Genomic DNA, 23,508 nt, shown 5'->3' with positions numbered 1-23,508 from the left:
GGGTTCAATCCCACCTTGGGCAAGTGTCTTATTCTATATCCCCAAGTCAACCAATGTCTTGTGAGTAGATTTGGTAGAGAGGAACTGTATGGAAGCTTGTTGTTCATACACATATAGTGAGAATTTACAAAAAAAACAAAAGACGAAGACGGGTGTGTAAGCAACAAACAGATGTATTAGTTTAACGCTAATAGATGTATTAGGTAGTAAGTTGAAAGAGAGTTAGCTAGTATTTTTAGCAGATTAAAAAACCACAAAGAGGCTTTCTCTCATTGGTTCAACTTTCAATGGTAGATAAGTAAAAGTAGAAGTTTTCACTTTTATTCCTTTGATTCTATGTACTGTGGTGTGCTGTAGCAGTGTATCCTTGTGAATTCTCTACATGACACAAGAGTCAACAAGTACACATTCACCAATATTTCCCAGTATAAGTCACACAAATAACAAGTAGGTTTTATTCAAACACAACTTAAGAAATTACATCTTGTACATTTTCCCACAACACAAATAAACTCTGCTTTGCTAATAAATTATTTGATACTCTATATGATTAAGAAACATCATTGTTCTGCAATAATCTTAAAATTACAATTCAATTGCCAAACAATTGCATAAGTTTGCTTCCCAACCAGATGATTTCAGTCTTGCTCCTAGGTACCTTGGGGAAGTGTCTTCTACTATAGCCCTGGATTTGGTAGATGGAAACTGAAAGAAGCTTGAGGTGTGTGTGTGTGTGTGTGTGTGTGTGTGTGTGTGTGTGTGTGTGTGTGTGTGTGTGTGTGTGTGTGTCTCTCTCTCTCTCTCTCTCTCTTTTTATTTGTGCCTGTCCCCTACCACTGCTGACAACCTGTGCTTGTTTTCATTCCTGTAACTTAGCTGTTCGGCAAAAAGAACAACAGAATAAATATCAAGCTTAAAATAAGTACTGGAATTTTGTTTGACTAAAAATTCTTGAAAACGGTGCCCCAGCATGGCTGTGGTCTTATGACTGAAACAAGTAAAAGAAAGATGAAAAATGAATGAAAGAACACAAGATATTATTTGTAATCTTTTACCTCTTACTTGTTTGCCAGAATCATCATCAATGATGATTCTGGAAAATCAGCAAGGAGCTTCAGTTGCTGGAGTGGACTGTCAGAACTCTGGTGTAGAGGATATTCAATACAAGTTGTACATACCAAGGAAAGGCCAATTTAATGTTTGCAAAGACACAGGAAAATTGTTTGCTCCATGCCATGTGGTAACTTACCAAAGTTAAATTCCCTTATGAACAAGGTTCTTCTCTAATGAGGAAAATTTCAACCAAGACCAAAAGTCTAAGAGGAGAAATGACAGATGGTTATGTGAGGACCTTTCTGATGTCCCCAGAGTGATGTGCATTAAAATTCTAGCTACTGCATGGTGAGTAACAAAAATCATGCCATGCCACCTTTCCACAGAGGTCTTACAATTAATGCTGTTGGATACATTTAGTTGCTGAAGACAGTTGTTAAGCCCTGAATGGATTAAGTACATAGAAGAGCCCATGCAACCCAAGAATGGATGTCAAACAATCTTTATGATCATGTAACACCACACTTTATAACCTCCAAATTTACCACATTTAAATCCCATGGACTACTATGTTTGGAGTGTTGTTGAATGGAGACTAATCACCATCCTCATAATACCGTAGTTTCTCCTGAAGGCTGCCATTGTCCAGATGATGACTAAAATTAATAGAGACTATTTAGTACAGGCATATCAATGATTCTGGCCCTACACTGAAGCAGTCATCACAGCTTGAGGTCAATTCATAGAATAATATAAGAAAGCTTATGCACAAATTTTTATTAAATATATTTAGTATATTCTACATTAGAGCAGTCTTATTAATTTACCATGTATGCCCTCAAATACCTTTCACATCATTTACTTTCTGTCCACTCTCCCATGCTGGCATGGCTTGTAGGAAGATTCATTGAAGAACCATTTTTACAGCTAGATGCTTTTCTTGATGCCAACCCTTATTTGTTTTTTTCAAATTAGGAACTTTTTATTCTGATGGTCTTCAGAACCACAGAGCGACAAGAGGCATTGTTTATCAGGAATGTAAACACATCACTGTTCAGCTCAAGCAGTATAATGCAAGGACTCATGGAGTACAAACATACACACATACATGCAAATGTATGTGTGTGTGTAATGCATTTAAGCTATCTGTTGCCATTACTGAAAGCTTTAAGAGCTCATCATACCCAAAGTTGTCTTACTGTGTGTCATTTCACCTCTCAAATATACATCCACCAACATTATTTGCTTAATACATAGACCCAATGCTGGGTCGATCCATCCTTTTGACAGATATTGATTTTGTCCTGCTGAGTATCTTTCAGCCCTGCTCACCAGATAAGCTACTGGGTGGTGAAGTGCTAATTTAATTGCCGATAACCTGACCATGTAACAGGTTGTACTGGCTTATATATATTAATACTCAGGGTGAAGTGACAACATATATGCATACATACACACATCCATATATATATGGATGGATGACTCTCAATTGATGATGGAGTTGTAAGGATGCCTTCAAGATATATGGGCTGGCTTGGGCATCTTAAACCTGGCAGACCTTATTATTCTTCAGGCTTGAATGATGATGATGATGGAGGAGGAAAAATCCTGGTACTGGCCTGAAACTTCTTGTGCCAAGCTTGACAGAATAGAAGGCAAAGTCAACCTTGGCAGGATTTGAACTTAGAATACAGAATTTCAAGACAAACACTACAAGGCATTCTATCCAACATTCTAATGATTCCGCCATTTCACATTTATAACTAGACTACCCATGACCCACTGGGTCACTGACAGTTCAAGTTATAAAACATAAAAGCTGATTTCAACATTGCATTGAAATTAAAGTCAATTTTATGATGATTCATTTAAATATTTCAGTTCATTTGTGTCATCATAGGTCTGGTTTACAAGTTTGTGTTTCAAGCATCCAATTCATGATCTTTCCTGCTTTTGTCTCTTTTCCTCTGTTCCACCAGATGCTCAGCTCTCCGAGTTTCAAATTCTTGATCTCTCTTGCTTCTGTCTCTTTCCCTCTATTCTGCCAGATGCTCAGCCCTTCCTTTATCAGTCTCATCAATCTTTCTATTTCCATGCCTGTCCCAATCTTGTTGTTGGTGTTCACCACTATCTTGCTTACCTTCTTTGGCTCTCCTTAGCTGCACACTCTTCCCACTATATGTAGACCAACCAGGTGTGTTCTTCCTTCCTCATTGAGGCATGATCTAAGAATAAAAAATCATATTCATCTTAGAAAAAATTCCTATTATCTCAAAAAATATTTTTTTAAATCAGCATTTAAAAATATTTCTAAACAATTAAAATAGTATCTGCTTAAAGAAAGCTTAATATAAATATTTACTTTACAAACAACTCATATTTTTCGAATCATATTCACTTAAAAATACTTATAATGATTGAAATATTGTCTGTTTAAAGAAATCTGAAATATAAATACTCATTGTACAAACAATTTGTACTTTTTAGGGTTGTATTACTTTCGGAGTATTTTCCCATTATGTGCCATTTAGGCTATTTAAGAAGGTCCCCCCCACCCAAAAAAATGTGTATCTTGGGAATCCGTGGTCTGATTTATGTGAAACTTATTCTATGCCGTTTGTATTCACATTTCAGGGGTACCTTACTTTCAGAGTATTTTCCCATTATGTGTCAGTTTGGCTCATATTAAATTACAGACAAGCACGTACACAAGCAAGCACACAAGCAAGCAATCACAAAGTTTTAGTAGTATATAGATATATGTATGTGAGTGTATATACATCAATAGCATTTAGTATCCATGTTTCCTGCGGGCATGGATTGAACAGTTTGACCAGATCTGACAGGTCCAAGGACTGTATCATGCTCCACTTCCTACTTTGGCATGGACACCCTTTCTAATGCTAAGTGGACACCTTTTCTAATGCCAACTACATTACAGTGTGTACTGGGTGCTTTTTACCTGACAACAGCATTTAGAAATGTCAACATACATCTTACAAAACTACAAACTCCAACAGAAGTGGCTTTATGCAAGATGAAGTATGAAATGTAAAGTATGAATGAAGGGACCAATGGAGGGAACAGGAGCTACATGACGACATAGAAGGAAAGGTGGGGATGATCAGAGTAGTGCAGGGAAAAAATAAAAATAGTGGTGATGAGCTGTCTGGATTGACCTTGACCTTCAAGGAACAAAATGAGTAGACATGAAGTGCGGGTAGGGGGACAGAACGATAAGTGCAGATGGGTAGAGGTTGCAAGAGTATATGGGAGAGTGAGAGATGTGGAATAGTGGAAGAAAGTGAATATAATGAATAAAGAACAAATTTTGAGGAGTGAATGTAGTAAATGTTGGACAGGGTGCAGGGTAACCAATGATGCATGGGGGTGAAGAGCAACAGAATAGTAATATTGGGGTACAGTAGACAAAAGAAGGATGAGAGAGAGATGGAGAGAGAGAAAGAGAGATAGATGATATGTGACTGGGTAGGTTGCAAGAATATGGGATGGAGAGAGATAGGCATAGTGCATTGAGAAAGAGAGAGAAAGAGAGAGAGATCATGGTGAAAAAGGAGGGAAAATTTGGTAGTTCAGCCATGTGATTGATGTAAAATGTGGGTGGAGAAAACTGTATTAATGGCTGAAGGATAACTAACAATGAAATGATTTGGGGCAGCAAGAATGATTAGTGGCTGCAAGGAAACACTGCAGCTAGAGAGATGATAGTGGGAATGTCTTGAGAAGAAAACTGGACAAAAGGCTCAGTTGTGTGCATGTGAGATATATATATATATATAAATATATATATATATATATATATTTATACACACATATACAGACACATACAGCACTTCTAGAACTTTCTTTCACTGAGTTGGGTGGGTTTTCTTGAGAATCACATATCACCAGTCATCCTAGTCCCTTGACATCTGCATGAGGTTCAAGGTCCTGAGTTAGCCTTCACCACTTTGTCCCATGTCTTCCTGGGGTCCCTTCTTCCACAAGTGCCATCCACATTGAGTGGGCAACTCTTCTTTCTTCAGTTGTCTTCATCCATACACAAATCCATACCAGTGCAGCAGTTTTCTTTCTTGCATACTGCATCAGATTCCTCTTTTGCCCAGTTTTTCTCTCAATACATTTGTTCTATGTCAGTCATGCCCACTTTCAATACACAGCCAACAGAACATGCTCACTTCATTTGTTTCCTGTCTTCTCAAGTCCTCTGCATTCAAAGCCTATATCTCATTATCATGCAGCATTGCAATTCTAAAATCTATCTACAGTGTAACAAGGCTGACCCTTTGAATTACAGGCACAACAGAAACAGGAAAAAAGAGCGAGAGAAAGTTGTAGTGAAAGAGTACAGCAGGGTTCGCCACCATCCCCTGCTGGAGCCTCATGGAGCTTTAGGTGTTCTCGCTCAATAAACATTCACAATGTCCGGTCTAGGAATCAAAACCGCAATCCTATGACCGCGAGTCCGCTGCCCTAACCACTGGGCCATTGCGCCTCCACTATCATTCCACCACCACAATGCTTTCAGGCAGGCTGTGCTTTGCCTCAGCCTCATATATAATCTGTAGCTCTAAGTATGTTATTTTGCAGAAATTCTCACTTGTCATCTATGCAACTGATATCAAAATCTTTCTCTCTATAGTAATATGCTTCGATTAGAATTTCCCTAAAATCTATTCTCACTTGTGGGGTCTTTTAATTTCCATATCTTTCTTTTCCATATCACCCTTTGCTTTTGTGTCTGCCTAGTTCTGACTCTGAAGTCTCTCATCACTTATTTATATTACATAGTGCATTCTTTACCAGGAAAAGTTTTGATGCTTACAATAGTCTTTCTGTACTGTTTCCTAGTGGGAATATAATCTTTCTGACTTGTGTGTTTGCCAAATTGGTAGGTGATAAGGTGATTGGATGGTTTCCTGGAGTGAATCTAGCAAATTGTTGGAACAGTTGCATCACAGCAGAATTCCAGAAGCCTTACATCCTCCCCATTTCTTGAATGATATCCATATCCTCCATATACGTCACAGAAGGCATCAATGTGGTGGCCGATTTATCTGTTGAAGTTACTGACCATGATGATGAAGTCACTGTCAATCATCATTGGGGTAGTTTGCAGTAGAGTCTCATAGCAGAGGTCCTTCTGTGTTTCTGTCTATTCTGCCTGTGAGGCATATTCAGAGATTAAGAAATTCCTGTTGAATTGCCTATAACTTGACCTATCTTAATTATTCAATTGCACACCCTAACTAAATTACTTTATCTATTCATTTCTCAGCTAGCAGTTTGCCTACTCTACTCCTACTGTTACTATTACTCACCCAGAAGAATTTGTATTATTATCTCTTTTCTGTAAGAAGTTTTGGCTGAGGTTCCTTTCCATCTTATCTCTTGCACATAACACACAACCACTCATTTCCATCATTTCTACAATCTCACCAGATTTACCTCTCACCATATTTTTCTGTATGGTTGTAGCCCACAAGTTTTAGAACCTACAGGAAGAAGGGTTATATCTTTGGTGGGAAGGCTGTTTGGTTGCTGGTCCATTACTGCTTGATGATATCTGCACTGTGAGGAATAAGAAAAACCACGCTGTGATTTGTCAACAGGTGATAGTTTTGCGCACATTATTATGTTTGTCCCCTCTTTTACTTTGACATCGTTCATTCATTCTTCAATACTTGCTGTATCTTTTATAAAAGGGTGCCATTTACAACTATTATCAATAAATAGTAAGTATCCCTGACGTCATTAGCATTACTGATGTTATGGGTGTTTACTATGATTTTTTTATTACTGCAGTTGGCAGAATGTTGATAAGGAAGGGGTGTTGAGAAGGAAGGGGTGTTGAGAAGGAAGGGGTGTTGAGAAGGAAGGGGTGTTGAGAAGGAAGGGGTGTTGAGAAGGAAGGGGTGTTGAGAAGGAAGGGGTGTTGAGAAGGAAGGGGTGTTGAGAAGGAAGGGGTGTTGAGAAGGAAGGGGTGGAGGATCTGTATCTGGTACATGAAGTTTATGATCTATGCATAGATCATAAAGGGGTGTCTATCAGGCCTTTTTACTTCTCAGGGAAGAAAAGTAAGAATGAAAGATTTCTGATGTAGGTGGTGAGATTGGGATTAGATGGCTGCATCACAAGTGAGTGGGCCCTAAACTTCCATGACAGAAAAAGGATATTAAAGAAAATAGGAACATATTGATTAAAGTGGGGGCTAAAAGGGCAACTTAAACATTAGAATGTAAAGTAGTCAATGAATGTGACAAAAATTAAAGATAGTTTAGAACTTGGTATTACTGGTTACTTGATGAGAGTTATGTATGTATGTTGGTTAAGAATTTGATTAACTACATCTTTGTGTGGGGAGAGATGAGAATTGAGAAATGTCCTGTGTTCATGCTTGGAGAAGTGCATTGTAGACAAAGTGATTCTTTTTAACTCGAGGTTGAGATGCAACCAAGAATTCTGTTTGTCCATCTTCACTGGGACCTCTCAACCTCTGCTACATGTGTTGTGCAGGTTGTACATATCCTGTCCCTCTCCCTACAAGATCTTGGCACAAATCTCAGTTTGTAACCATCAACTGTATGATTGCAGCTGAAATACTATTAGTCAGAATCCAGAGCAAGTCATCTGATATACTGTGGCCTATTTCTCATTACTGAACTAATGCGGTTTCAAATCTAAGCCTGACTACAATAGGAAAACAAGAAATTTGATGCTTATCTTTGCATGCTTTTATTTCTTATGGCTGTCTGATAGGAGTGGAATGGTGAAAGTGATAAAATTCATAGAACATGTATTATAAGGAGTAGGAAAGAGAGAGAGAGACAAAAAAATTAAATGTATATAGATTTACATATCATATGCATGTATGTGTGTGTGTATGTGCATGTGTAAATGTGTGTTACATAGAAAATGAAGGCTCCTGGTTGTTTAATATGCTAGTGTGAATAACAATTATTGTATTTGTGATGTACTTGTTTGACCAGTAGCTTGATCTGACTAGGTGTATTGAAATACATCATAGAAGAGATGTGATAGCCATTTAAAAATGTATTGTTATATTCACGATGTACTGTTATATTGTTATATTCATCATTATCTTCACTTGTGTTTGTTTTTTTCTTTTTTTTTCTATTATATTATATACTATTAAGTGTAAAAAGAAAAAAAAAATGGAGATGAAAGTGTCAGTGACAAGGTTATAGAAATACAGCAAAATCTTTTGACCCATTATTATTAAGCAAGCAATGAAGGCAGTGAACTGGCAGAATCATTAGCACACTGGGCAAAATGCTTAGCAGCATTTCGTCTATCTGCATGCTCTGAGTTCAAATTTTGCCAAAGTCAACTTTGCTTTTCCTCCTTTCAAGGTCGACAAATTAAGTACCAGTGAAACACTGGGGTAATGTAATCAATTAGTCTTCTTACCACAAATTTCAGGCCTTGTGTCTTTAGTAGAAAGGATTATTATTATTATTATTATTATTATAAATATATGCGTATATCCATACATATATGTACATACCTACATCTATATGTATACATATATGCATATATGGGTACAGGACATAAAAAAAACGTTAAAAACAATGAGAAACGAAAACATAGAAAACAAACTTTTTTTGAACAACAAAAAAACAAACAGAAATGAGACATCCAGGCAGTTGAGGGCATATCTGGGAGGGCCACTATGAAAAGCAGTGGTCCCAAGACAGTGCCCTGTGTAACACCGTTCACTATTTGTGTTTTCATTGAGGTGGCTCCATTGGCCACTACTGCCTGACTTCTATCTTTCAGAAAGTCATGTAACCACACTCCAAGTTTTCCAGCTATGCCGAGATCATGCAGTTTGTGGCATATCATACCATGATTCACTGTATCAAAAGCTTTTGGAAAATCAAGGTTGATTTGAGTTGTTATTTTCTTCAAGGAATGCGATTACTTTCCCTCTGACTATCCGTTCCATGACTTTGCTGAGAGATTGGCCTTATATATATATATATATATATATATATATATATATATATATATATATATGCATATATATAGATATATATCATCATCATTTAACGTCCGCTTTCCATGTTAGCATGGGTTGGACGATTTGACTGGAGACTGGCGAACCAGATGGCTACACCCGATTCCAATCTAATCTGGCAGAGTTTCTACAGCTGGATGCCCTTCCTAACGCCAACCACTCTTTTACATGCCACCGGCACGAGGGCCAGTCCAGCGGTACTGGCAACGGCCACACTCAAATGGTGTTTTTTACGTACCACCTGCACAGGAGTCAGTCCAATGTTTTGTTCACATGTCACTGGCACAAGTGCCAGTAAGGCAAAGCTGGAAACAATCGTGTTCAAATGGTGCTTTTTATGTGCCACTAGCACGGGAGCGAGACCACTGCTCTGGCAGTGATTCCGCTCGGATGGTGCTGTTAGCGCTCTACTGGCACAGGTGCCAGTCATCAAATTTGGTTCAGTTTCGATCTCACTTGCCCCAATAGGTCTTCACAAGCTGAGTTTAATGTCCAATGAAGGAAGGTTGGCATGGGTGCCAGTCATCGAATTTGTTTCAATTTCGATATTTATATATTGATATATAAAGATATCATCATCATCATAATCGTTTAACGTCCGCTTTCCATCCTAGCATGGGTTGGACGATTTGACTGAGGACTGGTGAAACCAGATGGCTACACCAGGTTCCAATCTGATTTGGCAGAGTTTCTACAGCTGGATGCCCTTCCTAACGCCAACCACACAGAGAGTGTAGTGGGTGTTTTTTACGTGCCACCGGCATGAAGGCTAGTCAGGCGGTACTGGCAACGGCCACGCTCAAAATGGTGTATTTTATGTGCCACCCGCACAAGAGCCAGTCCAGGGGCACTGGCAACGATCTCGCTCGAAAGTCCTTGCAGATGCCACGAGCACAAGTGCCAGAAAGGCGATGCTAGGCACAGGTGCCATCACAATTTCACTTTTGCTTGCCCCAATAAGTCCTCGCAAGCTAAGTTTCCTGTCCAATGAGGGAGACGATGTTAGCATGGTTGCCAGACGTCAAATTTAACTCGATTTCGATTTCACTTGCCTCAACAGGTCTTCGCAAGTGGAGTTTAGTGTCCAATGAAGGAAGGAAGGTACGCATAAGTGGACTGGCTGAGGCCTTAGATTTAGATCTCACTTGGCTTGCTGGGTCTTCTCACGCACAGCATATTTCCAATTGGCAGAGTTTCTACAGCTGGATGCCCTCCCTAACGCCGACCACTCAGAGAGTGTAGTGGGTGCTTTTACGCGCCACCGGCACGAAGGCCAGTATATATATATATATATATTTATATACACATATATATATATATATATATATATATATATATATATATATATATATGTATGTATATATATATATATATACTGAGGGTGATAAATTGAATATTAATTTAATTAACATCAATTTAAAACCAGTGGCCTAGCATATAAAAAAATCTGAAAATTCAGAAAAATTGTATTACATGCATATAAGAAGGAAGGGATGACCACTAAGTGGACATCTGATATCCTAGAAAATGATCATCTACAATCTAACCACAAAGAAAAGAATGTTCTCCAGAAAAATTCAGCAAACACCAGAACATAAGAGGGCAAGACAAATGAAAATATACAAAATAAAGAATTAATCGTATACCGGGTTTCGCCATCAACTCTTTTACTTACGTAAAAAACGTCCGTGGCTTGTCAGTACAACCGTTCTAATTCAATATAATTTGCCAAACTATACACAAATTGTCTCCATAAAGTTTGATGTGCGTACAGTTCTACCGATTATATTGGGATTATTTTCAAATGTCTCAGCTCTGGTGTGCTAATCCCTGAATTTTTTCTGGAGAACATTCTTTTCTTTGTGGTTAGATCGTAGATTATCTTTTTCTAGCATGTCAGATGCCTTCTTAGTGGTCATCCCTTCCTATACGCATGTAATACAATTTTTTTTAAGGGCCGCCTAATTGGGGCTCCACTGATCCCTCTATTTTTACTGCATTTTTAAGCTAAATACATGGCATTGGCAACCGAAATAGAGCAATGACAATGAATTTCATACCATGAATTCTGAGGGAGCATTGTAAGGACGTTCAAACTCTGAAGGGCTACTTAAATGGGATGCCACTGACCCCACTATTTTTACTGCATTTACTTTGCTCCTATACTCATTGATTAAACTACAATCAGCATTAGTGCTTAGCAAATTTGCAGAAATAAGTTTCACCACACAAGGGTCGAGTGCTGCAATACGGCCAGATAGTGGGACTGAAGGCCTCAAAGCTTCTCTTTGGACAGAAAATGAATGCTGCCCGAAGGGCAGCTTCAAGGCTAGTATATATATATATATATATATATATATATATATATATATATATATAAATGACAAGCATCTTTCAGTTTCCAACAACCAAATCCACTCACAAGACATTGTTTGGCCCAAGGCTGCCCAAGGTGCCATGCATTGGGACTGAAGTTGTAACCATGTAGTTAGGAAGCAAGTGTCTTACCACACAGTTGACTCTATATATGTAGAACATGTATAAATGTATGGACAACCTTTTTACTAGAAGCAGGCTTCATGAGAGAGATCTGACACATCATGAGATGGGCTGCACTGCTACAAAAATTCGAGGTCATTTTTCGTTGGTATGCCATTCAGAAAGAACCATAAGTCGCAGTCTGACCATGACTGACACAGAATGATAAAGTTCATTATGGCATGCTTGGCAGAGAATAATAATGTTTGATAGTGTTCTTCTGGAAAGCTATTTCAGTAGAGTATATGTTTTCCCTTTGTGTCTCATCCCCATGCTGCACCGCCTCACACCTAAAGAATGTATGGGCACATCAGACTGAGAATCTTTTATGGCAATTGAACTTAAACGAACTGTTCAATGATCTCTCCTTCCTTCCTATCTATCTATCTATCTATCTATCTATTTATCAATCTCTGTTTATCTTTCTATCAATCTGTCTATCAATTTGTCTATCTATCTATCTATCTATCTATCGATCGATCGATCGATTGATCAATCGAGCGGTCTATTACTACAGTCACCACATGACATCTGTTGGAACCATTGTTATCTACAATGTAGAGATGAGACAGAGCAGTGGGCTGGTAGGGGTTACATAGAACAAGATGAAAGAACGATGAAAGATAACGAGAATGGTGGGAAATGAGAGAGAAAGCATAAAACGAAAAGGAATATGATAAAATGTAGGGATTTGTGGAGTAAATAAATAGTAAAGAGAAAATGAGGAAAAGAAGAAAGGGAAAATTAGTGATATCAAAGGAAAAAGTGGAACGGTGAGGAAGGGAATGGAAAGGTAAAGGTAGAGAGAGACAGAATTAAATGCGGGGAACGAAATGGCATAGGGAGAAAGAAAATGTAAGGGGAGAAGAATGAGGAAAAACGTGCGAGAAAGTGGGAGAGGGTGAAAGTGAAGAAGAATAAGAAGGCAAAGGAGGAAGAATGACAGAGAGAAATAGAGAAGGCGGGGAAAGAATTTTAAAAAAGGGAAGAGGGGACCCAGGCTGGAATAACGAATGGAGAAAGGAGCCAGTAAGAATGAGAGGAATAATGAATAAAGAATGTGTGATGTTTTAATGATAAAAAATACACACATCTTGTAGAAACATCCACCTCATTCGCCTACAAATCTTCATACCATCTCCTCTTCCACCTCTTTTCACATCTTACAAATTCCCTTGTTTCTCCTCTTCCGTTGCTGCCTCACATCTTATATTGAGTTGAATCATGTGTAGAAGCTATCTCACTTCCATTCACATTCTACACTGCTCTCTCTCTCTGTTACACGAACACGTATACATAACTATATAGCTTACATGTTTACGAACGCTTACACACACATATAAACCCACGTACATGTATTCCCGTTGAAAAATAACATAGTCGGCCCATGTAATAATGTTGCATACAGAACTCACTCTACAGCGCACGTTCATAACACATGCAGCACTGAGCATCTACACTAACTCAGACACACTGCCTCACTCGCACACGCATTTAAGCAGGCAGGGCGTGCTATTTGATGTAATGTTACGTTTTAGCATTCCTTCGTGAGGAAATATTAACTTAGGTATTTTCATGGGGCCGACATGTAATAGTAGGTGTGATAGTTGATGGATAATTGGTGGCAGGTGGGTAGTAACTAGTTCGAGATGCGAAACTGGCTAGAAGGAAATCTGCTGCTGATAGGTATTAACTGGCTGAAAGTGGGGGTAATGATGAGGTTTTATAACTAGCTGGAGATAGATAGAGGATTTATAACTAGGAGATAGAGAGCTGGAAGATGGTGGGGAAACTGATGGAAGATAAGCAACCGATAGAAGGTGGATAGATGGCAACAATGTGGTGGGCAGAGGGTAAGCTGCAGATTTGTAGCTCATTTTGAGTCATTCAAAGAATTTTATTTTTCATATATGTAGGTCATTTCCTTATACAGATTTGTGACGCACACTCACTACTTTATGACATTTAAAGTTACACCCCGAGTTTCTATGACATTTGTTGTTACACTCACGAGTTATTTTTCTTCTTTCATTTATTTATTGTAGCTTACTCAGAGGAAGAAAAGCTGCCGCTATGTCACCCCTACTTCTTTTACAGACGGCATTCGATGTTATCTTCAAACCAGAAACCTAAGCAAAATGCTTACAACATATTATACACTCTGCTAAAAGCACTCAAAGACCAGGTGCTATTTAAAGCTACACTCAATTTTATGACCTAGCTGCACTCATGATTTTATAACATTTACTGTCACACTAGCTATTTTATGACATTTACGGGATTATAATATTTACAGCAACACCCACGATTTTTATGGGATTTACAGCTCCACTCCATTTTTATAAGAGTTACAGATACAATATTTACTGCTACACTCACGTGTTTAATGATACAGCTATACTCTCAATTTTACGAAACTTTTATGAAAAGGCTATTGTAATAGTGGTAGAAGAAAGAGCCTAATTGTAGGACAGTAAATTTAGCTTTGTTGCTGAATGAATCTTTGCCAATCAGGTATATGGTATTTTCTGTGTGTGTAGCAATAGCACTCACCCTGATGTGTAAATAATATTGTGTAAGTTGCACTTGTAACTTCAACAGGATCAACAGCTGTTCACGGTTAAATTTACTATCGCAAAAAGAACTAGGTTTTAGATACAGTTTAGGCAAGATATGTGTGCGTGTTGTATATGTGTATGTGTGAATATATATATACAAATATATATAAACAGACACACGTAATATACATATGTATGTATGAGAGTATTTGTGTTGATTCTAAGGCCTAGCTAGCATGTCTAGTAGCTTTGAAGATTTTGCTTTCATGTTATTCTAGAGCAATGCTTCTCAAAGTGGGTAGTAGCGACCCCTATGGGGTTTTGGAAAATTTCATGTGGGTACGCGGGGAAGGGGGGAAGTAAGAGTACGATCGGTGCATCTTTTCATTGCTCTAATTTTCACAAATATTTTCAACTTGGTAATAAAAACTAAGGGGTAGATAAGTCAACTCCTTACACAACACATACGCCTGCAAAATATAACTTCTCTCAAAAAATGAACGGTAACGAACAGACTTTCTCTTTTTACAACGCTTGCAATGCCATAATTTTCCATCAGTAACGTCACCACGTGTAGTAAGGCCACACGGTGAATTACAATTTTCATAGGTGTACATGTTCATAATTAGTCGATGCCGTGCCAACCACTGAAGAATGTTGTCTCCAGCTTTTCCTAATTGAATGATAGTCCACGATTCCTTTAAGATTGGTTCATCCCTTTGCTTCTTTTACTACTTATCTCCCCTTTAATTTTATTTACTTTTTCAATCTACACAAACTGAACAATTTTTTAAAATGTTGCCTTGACATCCCGTATTATTTTGTTTTCAAATTTTGGCACAAGACCAGCAATTTCGTGTAGGGGGTAAGACGATTGTGTCGACTCCAGTACTCAACTGGTACTTATTTTATCGACCTCGAAAGGACAAAAGACAAAGTCGATCTTGGCAGAATTTGAATTTAGAACTTGAGGACGGACGAAATGTCGCTTAGCATTTCGCCCGGTGTGCTAACGATTCTGCCAGCTTGCTGCCTTACATCCCATATTATATTGATGAATTGATTTACGTGCAAATAGTCTTTTAAAGGCAATCAACATGTCAGCATTTTGTGTGTGTGTGTGTGTGTGTGTGTGTAGTTTCATTAATTTTTTGACTAGTAGTGAGGGACATTGGCCAAAAAAATCAACACCCCCACCTCTACGATTCAATAAATTTAATATTAGCAAAACGGAATATTCTAGAGCAGGCAAGTTAAACTCGCGGCCCTTTTCAAACACAAGTGTGACCCACGAGTGGCGTAGCTAAAAGTTTAAAGATGGGGACCCCCACCTCAATTTTTCAATAATCAAAATAATAATTTAATCAATAAAATTAGGTTTATTCATGAGCAAATAAAAGGTTTTAAAAGATTTTTACTTACTAAAGAATTGATATGACAGAAATCTTTGTTGCAAATGTGTTTTTAGAAATATGTGGCCTCCATAGCAACATGTATGTGAGCAATGTGGCCCATAGAAACTCTGTAGTTTGACATACCTGTCCTAGGGTGAGAAAGGCTTGTGATATTGTTTGTGATATTTATTTATTTATGTGTTTCAGCCAAGTGGCTGCGGTCATGCTGGTGCACCACCGTGAAACCAGTTAGAAACCAATTCATCTTCAGCGTTTGAAACCCTATCAGTTCAGCAGCAAGAAATGGCTGCAGCATAAATATGGCGACGATCATTATCAGCCCATATCTCGACCAATCGCTGCTCTGGCACATTTGTGTGGTGTTAAAATTAATCGAAAATTCTATGTAGCTTCGCACCAAATCATGATTATAAACGAAGATGCTCTGGAAATACATCACAGATGATTCAAGAGGACTAGTAGAGATTATATTAGTTAGCCGGCAGTTTTGTCACTTTGACCTCGGGTAAAAAATCTCTCGCTAAGCACGAAAGAATAACATTTTCTCCTCTCGCCAAACATACATTCTCGTATTCAGCATAAAAGATTTTTTGTAAAATAACAATTATAATATCAGTCTAAATAATCCAGCTCCCAGCTAACTACATCAATATTTTGATATGATTAGTGTGTATTTGTGTGCTGTTGAGATTAACTGCATTGCTCCTATCCAATTGAAGGGTCATTGTTAATGAAAACTGTACGCTATGTAGAAGGTTAAGAATGAATTCGACCAGCTAGAAATTAGTAGCTAGATTTTCCCAAGGTACTTCGGGTATCAGACAAAGGAAATGTATTAAAAATTGAAATTCAAGTAACTTTGGCGTACGACACCAGAGAGAACATTGCCAGTAGATGTGACGATGTAGGATGTGTCTTAACTATGATAGAACACAGACAGATCATTAACTTTCACAATAAAAGTTAACTCCTATAGATAAACTCTATTAAAAACAGATTCCAGACAAATTTATGCTGTTAATGCCACCATGACTATTAAACACGAATGTTTTGTCCTATTCTAAAATATTCCACTACTTACCATAGGCACAATAGATCTGAAATAATTAGAGCAATTCATTAACATTTGCTAATAGCTGTATTGTTCTGGAGCTTATATTATGACAACCTCTAACAGCAGAAACATTAGAGTACTGGAGAATTAAATGCTTTGTGGTATTTAGTAACGCTGTTTTACGTTCTAAAATGATATCCCACCGGAGTCAGATATGCCTTTCATCTGTCAGAGTAGAGAAAAAGCGTTTCAAGTCAAACATTGGGTTTGATTAAATTAACTATACCTCTCCTCTAAAGTTTGTTGCTTTGTGTGCGAGTTAGACATTGTTATTAATTCACCCTCTACTTCCTAGTGAATCTAGACACAACGTTACCAAATTATGAATTACTATACATATCATTTGGTGATATTTCACCCCACAAAACAATGGCAGATATCAAATATTGTTTAAATAAGCAACGAGAGAAAATGAATCCGCAGTCTGTATGCTCGTATATTGTTCGCTACGGAGTAAATTAGGTTATAATTACGATCATGGCTTTAAATATTGATTTCTTTCCATGAGAACACAACCAAATTTCATAAGGGAGGGAACATAGTTGATTAAACCTACCACATTGTATTGCTGTTACATTATTTTATTTGAACACCGGAGGATGGAAGACGAAGGCGAAACTGGAAAGAAACAACAAAAATAATCCCAATCAAATATTTCTTTCATTTCATTTAATACAAAGGTTTCATACTTTGCAAGAAGGCGAAAGGAAAATGTATTGATCCTTTCTTTCACTATTTTATACCGTGATTGCTGAACAATGCTGCCGTTGGCTACAGTTTTACAATGGGCTGACCACTGTTCATTGCATTTCTGACAGTGAGAAGAGGGTAGCTGCAATTCGGTGTGTAACAACTATCGTTAGGTTTTTTTTCCTCTCTCGGATTTTATGCCTTTACGCCGATGTTTATAATCGACGATACACACACACACACACACACATATATGATTCAACTACGGTAGTAGTTGAATAATATTCTTAATTTACTCACACGCAGCATCTTTCAGAGCTTGTCACTAATTCAGTTATTAACCAAATTGAAAACTGCTAACATTTTTGAAGAGGACTGGTCCCTAGCTATATTTTGGCATAAGAAAATTGAGATTTGATCCAGTAGAAAAAAGTTTACATCAAAATTTGTAGCAACGTTATAGGACAGTAAGTAACGCCACCAATCAAGTTTCGATCTAAATAACTTTTTTTTATTTTAAAAGCAAAATATATACCTTAGGTTCAATGATAGAAGAAAGCATTAAGAATTTCATAGTTTTGTTCCCAGGCAACAAAAATTTGTATCAAAACAGTTGTGAGGTAAAATATCATTAAAAAAAAATATAAGGCAAAATATTGGATTTAAGTATAATTAACTTTTTTATTTTAAAGCCAAACTATATTTTACATAAGCTTAAATGATAGAGCTCAGTTCGAGGAATTTCATGGTATCAATCTCATGCAATGAAGTTTTAAAAGAAAAAAGTTGTGAGTGTTTGTTTCTCAAATTTGTCGTTGAGGTAAGGAAAAAATTATCAACGACACTGCTAATTAACACATTATTAATTAGCATAATAGCATAGCCTAGAAAAACATGGATTACATAGAAAAATGCGAGCAAGAGAAATAATATTTTTAACATTATAAACCTGGAAAATTACAGGACAAGTTATTATACTTGGAAAAGTTCAGGACAACTTATTACATCTGGTAAAGAACAGAACAAGAAAATTTTTACTTAAAATATTGCAGCTAAGGATAAAATTTGAATATTAAAAATTATTTGATTTTAATTTACAGGGTAACATTATAATTAAAAAGGTACCACCATTTTATTAAAATATTGACACACTAGAATACTTAAAAAATGAGAGCCAGAAGTACTTATATAGCTAATGTTTTATGCAAAGTAGAATAGTATATATGGTAGGCAGATTCATTATGTAAAAAACAGGCATTGGGTCAAGACTAAAAATGTGAAGACTTGGCAATAACTTGAGTAATAAACTCGAGCAAATCTTACTGGGAATTTGTTGTTACAGGTAGATTTTATTGTAATATGTAACTAATTTTCGTATTATTCTATTTATTATACTAACTAATTATGTACTTCTATTATTTTTTATAACCTATTTTCAGATTTCTAATTATCAATTAGTAATTAAAAAATGGATTTTGAGTTATTTTTTAAATTTTTAATAAAAGTAACAAGTAAGAACAAATAGAAGTAATAACCTGTAATAAAATTTTTAGCCTTAATAAAAGCTAATATTTTCTAAATCTAAATATTTTATTCGAAATTTTATCCTTAGCTGCTATTCTTTAAGTAAAAATTTTCTTGTTCTGTACTTTACCAGATGTAATGAGTTGTCCTGAACTTTTTCAAGTGTAATAACTTGTCCTGTAATTTTCCAGGTTTATAATCTTAAGAATATTAGTTCTCTTGCTTGCATTTTTCCATGTTATATATATATATATGTATATATATATATATATATATACACATAAGTCAGTAAAAGGTGGGGTGAGTCCAGAACTCCAATTAAAGAGTATAAAACCCACAGAATTATCTTCGATTACACACACTTCCTGTTTTGACACCACACTTCCTGCTTAACACAAACTTTCAGCCCCCTTTTTTAAAAACAAAACACAACTCTCAATTTCATGCATCCTAATCTTTCTAACTATTATCTACATGGATTACCATTGAACTTTAAAAGCTCAAAGACAATATAATGTATTGGTATAGTTATTTTTTTTTATATATATTATTTTTTATTATTTTTTTGTAAAAGACATTTTCATTCTCCCTCTTCTTGAAAATTTGCCATTCAATGAAAGCCGGTTAGAAATCCTTTTTACACATCTATATTAAAATATGCTTTCAGTTTAGCATTCTGCCTTATTATTATTTTTCATTTTCCTATATATATATATAGAGAGAGAGAGAGAGAGGAGGTGGGCACTGTGCTTAGGAAGTTTGCTTTGTAACTGGGGTGTACTGAGTTCGATTGCATTGTGCAACACCTTCAACAATTGTCTTCTAATAGTCTCAGGTGGACCAATAACTTGTGGGTAAAATTTAGTAGATCGAATCTAAGCAAATGCTGTGTGTGTGTGTGTTTTCGTAACTTAGCAGTTTTACAAATAGTAATTGTGTTTGTTGTTTCCCAATCAATCCATACTATAATACTTTAGCGAGATGAGAGTTACATAATTGGTAGGGCAGAGGCAGTGGCGGCTCGTAGATAAAATTAATGGGGATGCTGCTTCAGAAAACTTTTAGCCATTTTAATATTGTGTAAAAGGAAACAAACATAAAAATAATATTTATACATAAACTTGATCGGTTCCCATTTTAGCCACTGCCGGGTAGTGTGTTTAATTTGTTCACTGAGCACCGCCGGGAATTCCCCCTTGTTTTTCAAGAATCCCCCCTAAATTACGAAATAAGGGGTGGGAGGAAATCTGCCCTATTTTTCAAATTCTGACAGCAACACTGAAGCTGGAAGCAGGATAATAATCTAATTCTACATTGAATTCACATTCAAGAATATAAACATGTTTTTAAGCAAAACACACGAGATCAGCACTGCTTGAACGACAGTGCTGCCTCTCCCTAGTGTGAAGCTTCCGATCTAGGGCATGTGAACATGCACACCACAGCCAAACACAGCGTCGCTGGAACTGTAAAGCACACAGTTCTATACAAGGAATTTTGCATTTTTTCATAAACTAGGGGATGGCTACTGACATTAAGCTCAAGGATTATGTAATGTACAAGTATAAAGAAAGAATTAAAGGAAAAAGGACTCATTATATTGAATGCTATCGATAATATCGAGTGGAAATAGGGGGTGCTGCAGTTCCGCAGTGCCGATATACGAGCTGCCACTAGGCAGAAGTGTAGAAACGAATTACCGCTACATTGTTAATCATTACTTCAGTTCTAACACCTTCACGAAACATACAAAAGACGGAGACCCTTTCCTTTCCCTTTTAAACAATGATAAAATAAAGACATAATTGCATAAACTAAATCTGATGCCAGATACTAATCTCCCCAGGACCATCTCTCGAAACGTTACAGTGAAGTGCATATTAACAGGTAACTTCACTGCGGAGAATGCAGTGTTTGATCATGAAGAAAAAAAAAAAGTGAAAATATACAGGGTGTCCACAAAGTCTGGGTACATAGGGATTAACACATACTTTAAGAAATTATTATTTCTTACATTTAATTGTTTATGTTATGATTTTATTTACTCTATGTACCCACGTGGGGATTAACACATACTTTAAAAAATTATTATTTCTTATATTTAATTGTTTATGTTATGATCTTATTTACTCCATGTACCCAGACTTTGTGGACACCCTGTAGTTATGTATCAATCGGTCAGGTACATGCCAGGTGTTTGATTTAGTTTTTCCTCATTTGTTTATTTGTGTTATTATTAGAGTTAAGAAAGGCGGCGAACTAGTAGAACTGTTAGCACGCAGGGCAAAATGCTTAGCGGAATTTCGTCCGTCTTTACATACTGAGCTAAAATTCAGCCGAGATTGACTTTGCCTTTTATCTTTTTGAGGTAGATAAAATAAATAGCATAGCCTGAACAGGATAAACTATCCCTATTTTGCAGAGAAAAGTGCAGGTGGCTCTCTGCAAAATAGGGATAGTTTATCCTGTTTAGGCTATATTATTAGCATTATTCTGCGATTGAGAATTTAAAAATCACTTCGTTTGTTTATTTACGTTTGTCGTAATTTGAATTTAAAATAAATAGCAATTAAGTGCTGGAGTTGATGTAATAGACTTACCCATCCTCTCAAAAACTGCAGGCCCTGTACCAAATTAGGTGGCGAGCTGGAAGAATCGCTAGTACATCAGGCAAAATGTTTAGCGGCATTCCATTCATCTTTACGTTCTGAATTAAAATTCAGCTGAGGTCAACTTTGCCGTTCATCCTTTCTGGGTCGATAAAATAAATAGCAGTCAAGTTCTGGAGTCGATGTAATCAACTCACCTCTCCCCTGAAATAAGGCGACGAGCTGGAAGAATCCTAGCAAACTGGGCAAAATGCTTAGCGGAATTTCGTCCATTTTTACATACTGAGCTAAAATTCAGCTGAGGTCGACTTTACTTTTCATCCTTTCGGGGTCGATAAAATAAGTACCAGTCAAGTACTGAAGTCGGTGTCATTGACTTATCCATCTCCTCAGAAACAGCTGGCCCTGTGCCAAAATTTGTAAAGGTTATTAGAGTTAAGAGTAAGGCAGCGAGCTGGAAGAATCGTTAATACACCTTACAATATTCTTTCCTGCTCTTTACATTCTGAGTTTATACCTCGCTAAGGTCAACTTTACTTTTCATCCTTCAGAGTCAATATAATCAACAAACCCACCTCGTCTAAAATTTCTGGCCTTGTGCCAAAATTTGAGACAATTGTTATTAGAAGAAAGGTGGAGAGCTGGCAGAATCACACGAGAGTGATAAACAAGTGCCACCGCAATGACTGACTATGGTAATTCGAACAAGCATATTCAAATTTCAGTCTTGCTGGATTTTAAATTTGTCCACCAACACAAACCACACCCATACAACGACACAAAATTAATATGAAAGCCTTCCTCTTCGGGAAATTACTCTTGTAACTTATGCATTTAGGTGCAGGCATGTCTGTGTGAAAAGAAGTTTGCTTCTCAACCACATGGTCCCGGGTTCAGTCCCACTATGTGGCACATTGGGAAAGTGTTTTCTACTATAGCTTCAGGCCGACCAAAGACTTGTACGTAGATTTGGTAGACGAAGCTGAAAGAAGCCCATTGTATATGTGTGTATGTGTCCTTATGTCTGTCCCCCCCCCCCCACACACATACACACACCAACACCGCTTGCTGACTGGTGTTTACATTCCTGTAACTTAGCGGTTCGGCAAAAGTCAAAAGTGACCGATAGAATAAGTTCCAAGCTTAAGAAGAAAATAAGCACTGGGGTCAGTTAGTTCGACTAAAATTCCTGAGGCCATGACTGAGACAAAAGATAAGAAGAAAGACCTTTTACTTGTTTCAGTCATTGGACGGCGGCCAAGTTGGGACACCGCCTCGCAGGGTTTAGTCGAAAATATTGATCCCAGTACTTATTTTTTTAAAAGTCTGCTACATATTCTATCAGTCTCTTCTGCTGACCTGCTAAATTATGGGGACAAGAACAAACCAAAATCGATTGTCTAGCAGCAGTGGAAGACAAACATAATACACACACACATATACATGTGTGTGTGTGTTTACGTGTGTGTGTGTGTGTGTGTGTTTACGTGTGTGTGTGTGTGTGTGTGTGTGTGTGTGTGTGCTTGGGAATATGGAAAAAATATTAATGATTGAGTAACATCCCCATTTACCTCTTCATATTTCAAGTTGATTAAAAAAAGAATTCTCTGTGCATTATATATATTGTTTCTAATTTAGGTATTGGGGAGACAGCGAGCTGGCAGAAACGTTAGCACGCCTGGCGAAATATTTAGCGGTATTTCGTCTGTCTTTATGTTCTGAGTTCAAATACCGCCGAGGTCGACTTTGCCTTTCATCCTTTCAGGGTCGATAAATTAAGTACCAGTTACGCACTGGAGTCGATGTAATCGACTTCATCCCTTTGTCTGTCCTTGTTTGTCCCCTCTATGTTTAGCCCCTTGTGGGTAGTAAAGAAATAAGAAACCTTAGCACGCTGGGTGAAATGCTTAGCAGCGTTTCGTCCGTCTTTACGTTCTGAATTCAA

General features: G+C 37.2%; 1 protein-coding gene across 1 annotated transcript in view; it reads right to left on the bottom strand.

Annotated features, from left to right (window-relative positions):
- Nucleotides 1–1,815: 1,815 nt before the first annotated feature.
- LOC106877403 (uncharacterized) overlaps nt 1,816–23,508 on the bottom strand; it is a 48,049-nt gene continuing 26,356 nt past the window's right edge. The window contains exon 3 of the mRNA XM_052966344.2: nt 1,816–3,278. Coding sequence (XP_052822304.1) covers nt 3,264–3,278 — 15 coding nt within the window. The 3' untranslated portion in view covers nt 1,816–3,263. The remainder of the gene's footprint in view (nt 3,279–23,508) is intronic.

The sequence above is a fragment of the Octopus bimaculoides genome, chromosome 3, assembly GCF_046866305.1.
Source record: "Octopus bimaculoides isolate indiv1 chromosome 3, ASM4686630v1, whole genome shotgun sequence".
Lineage (NCBI taxonomy): Eukaryota > Metazoa > Mollusca > Cephalopoda > Octopoda > Octopodidae > Octopus > Octopus bimaculoides.
The sequence above is the reverse complement of the archived record's forward strand: the minus strand, read 5'-3'. Positions and strand labels throughout refer to the sequence as shown.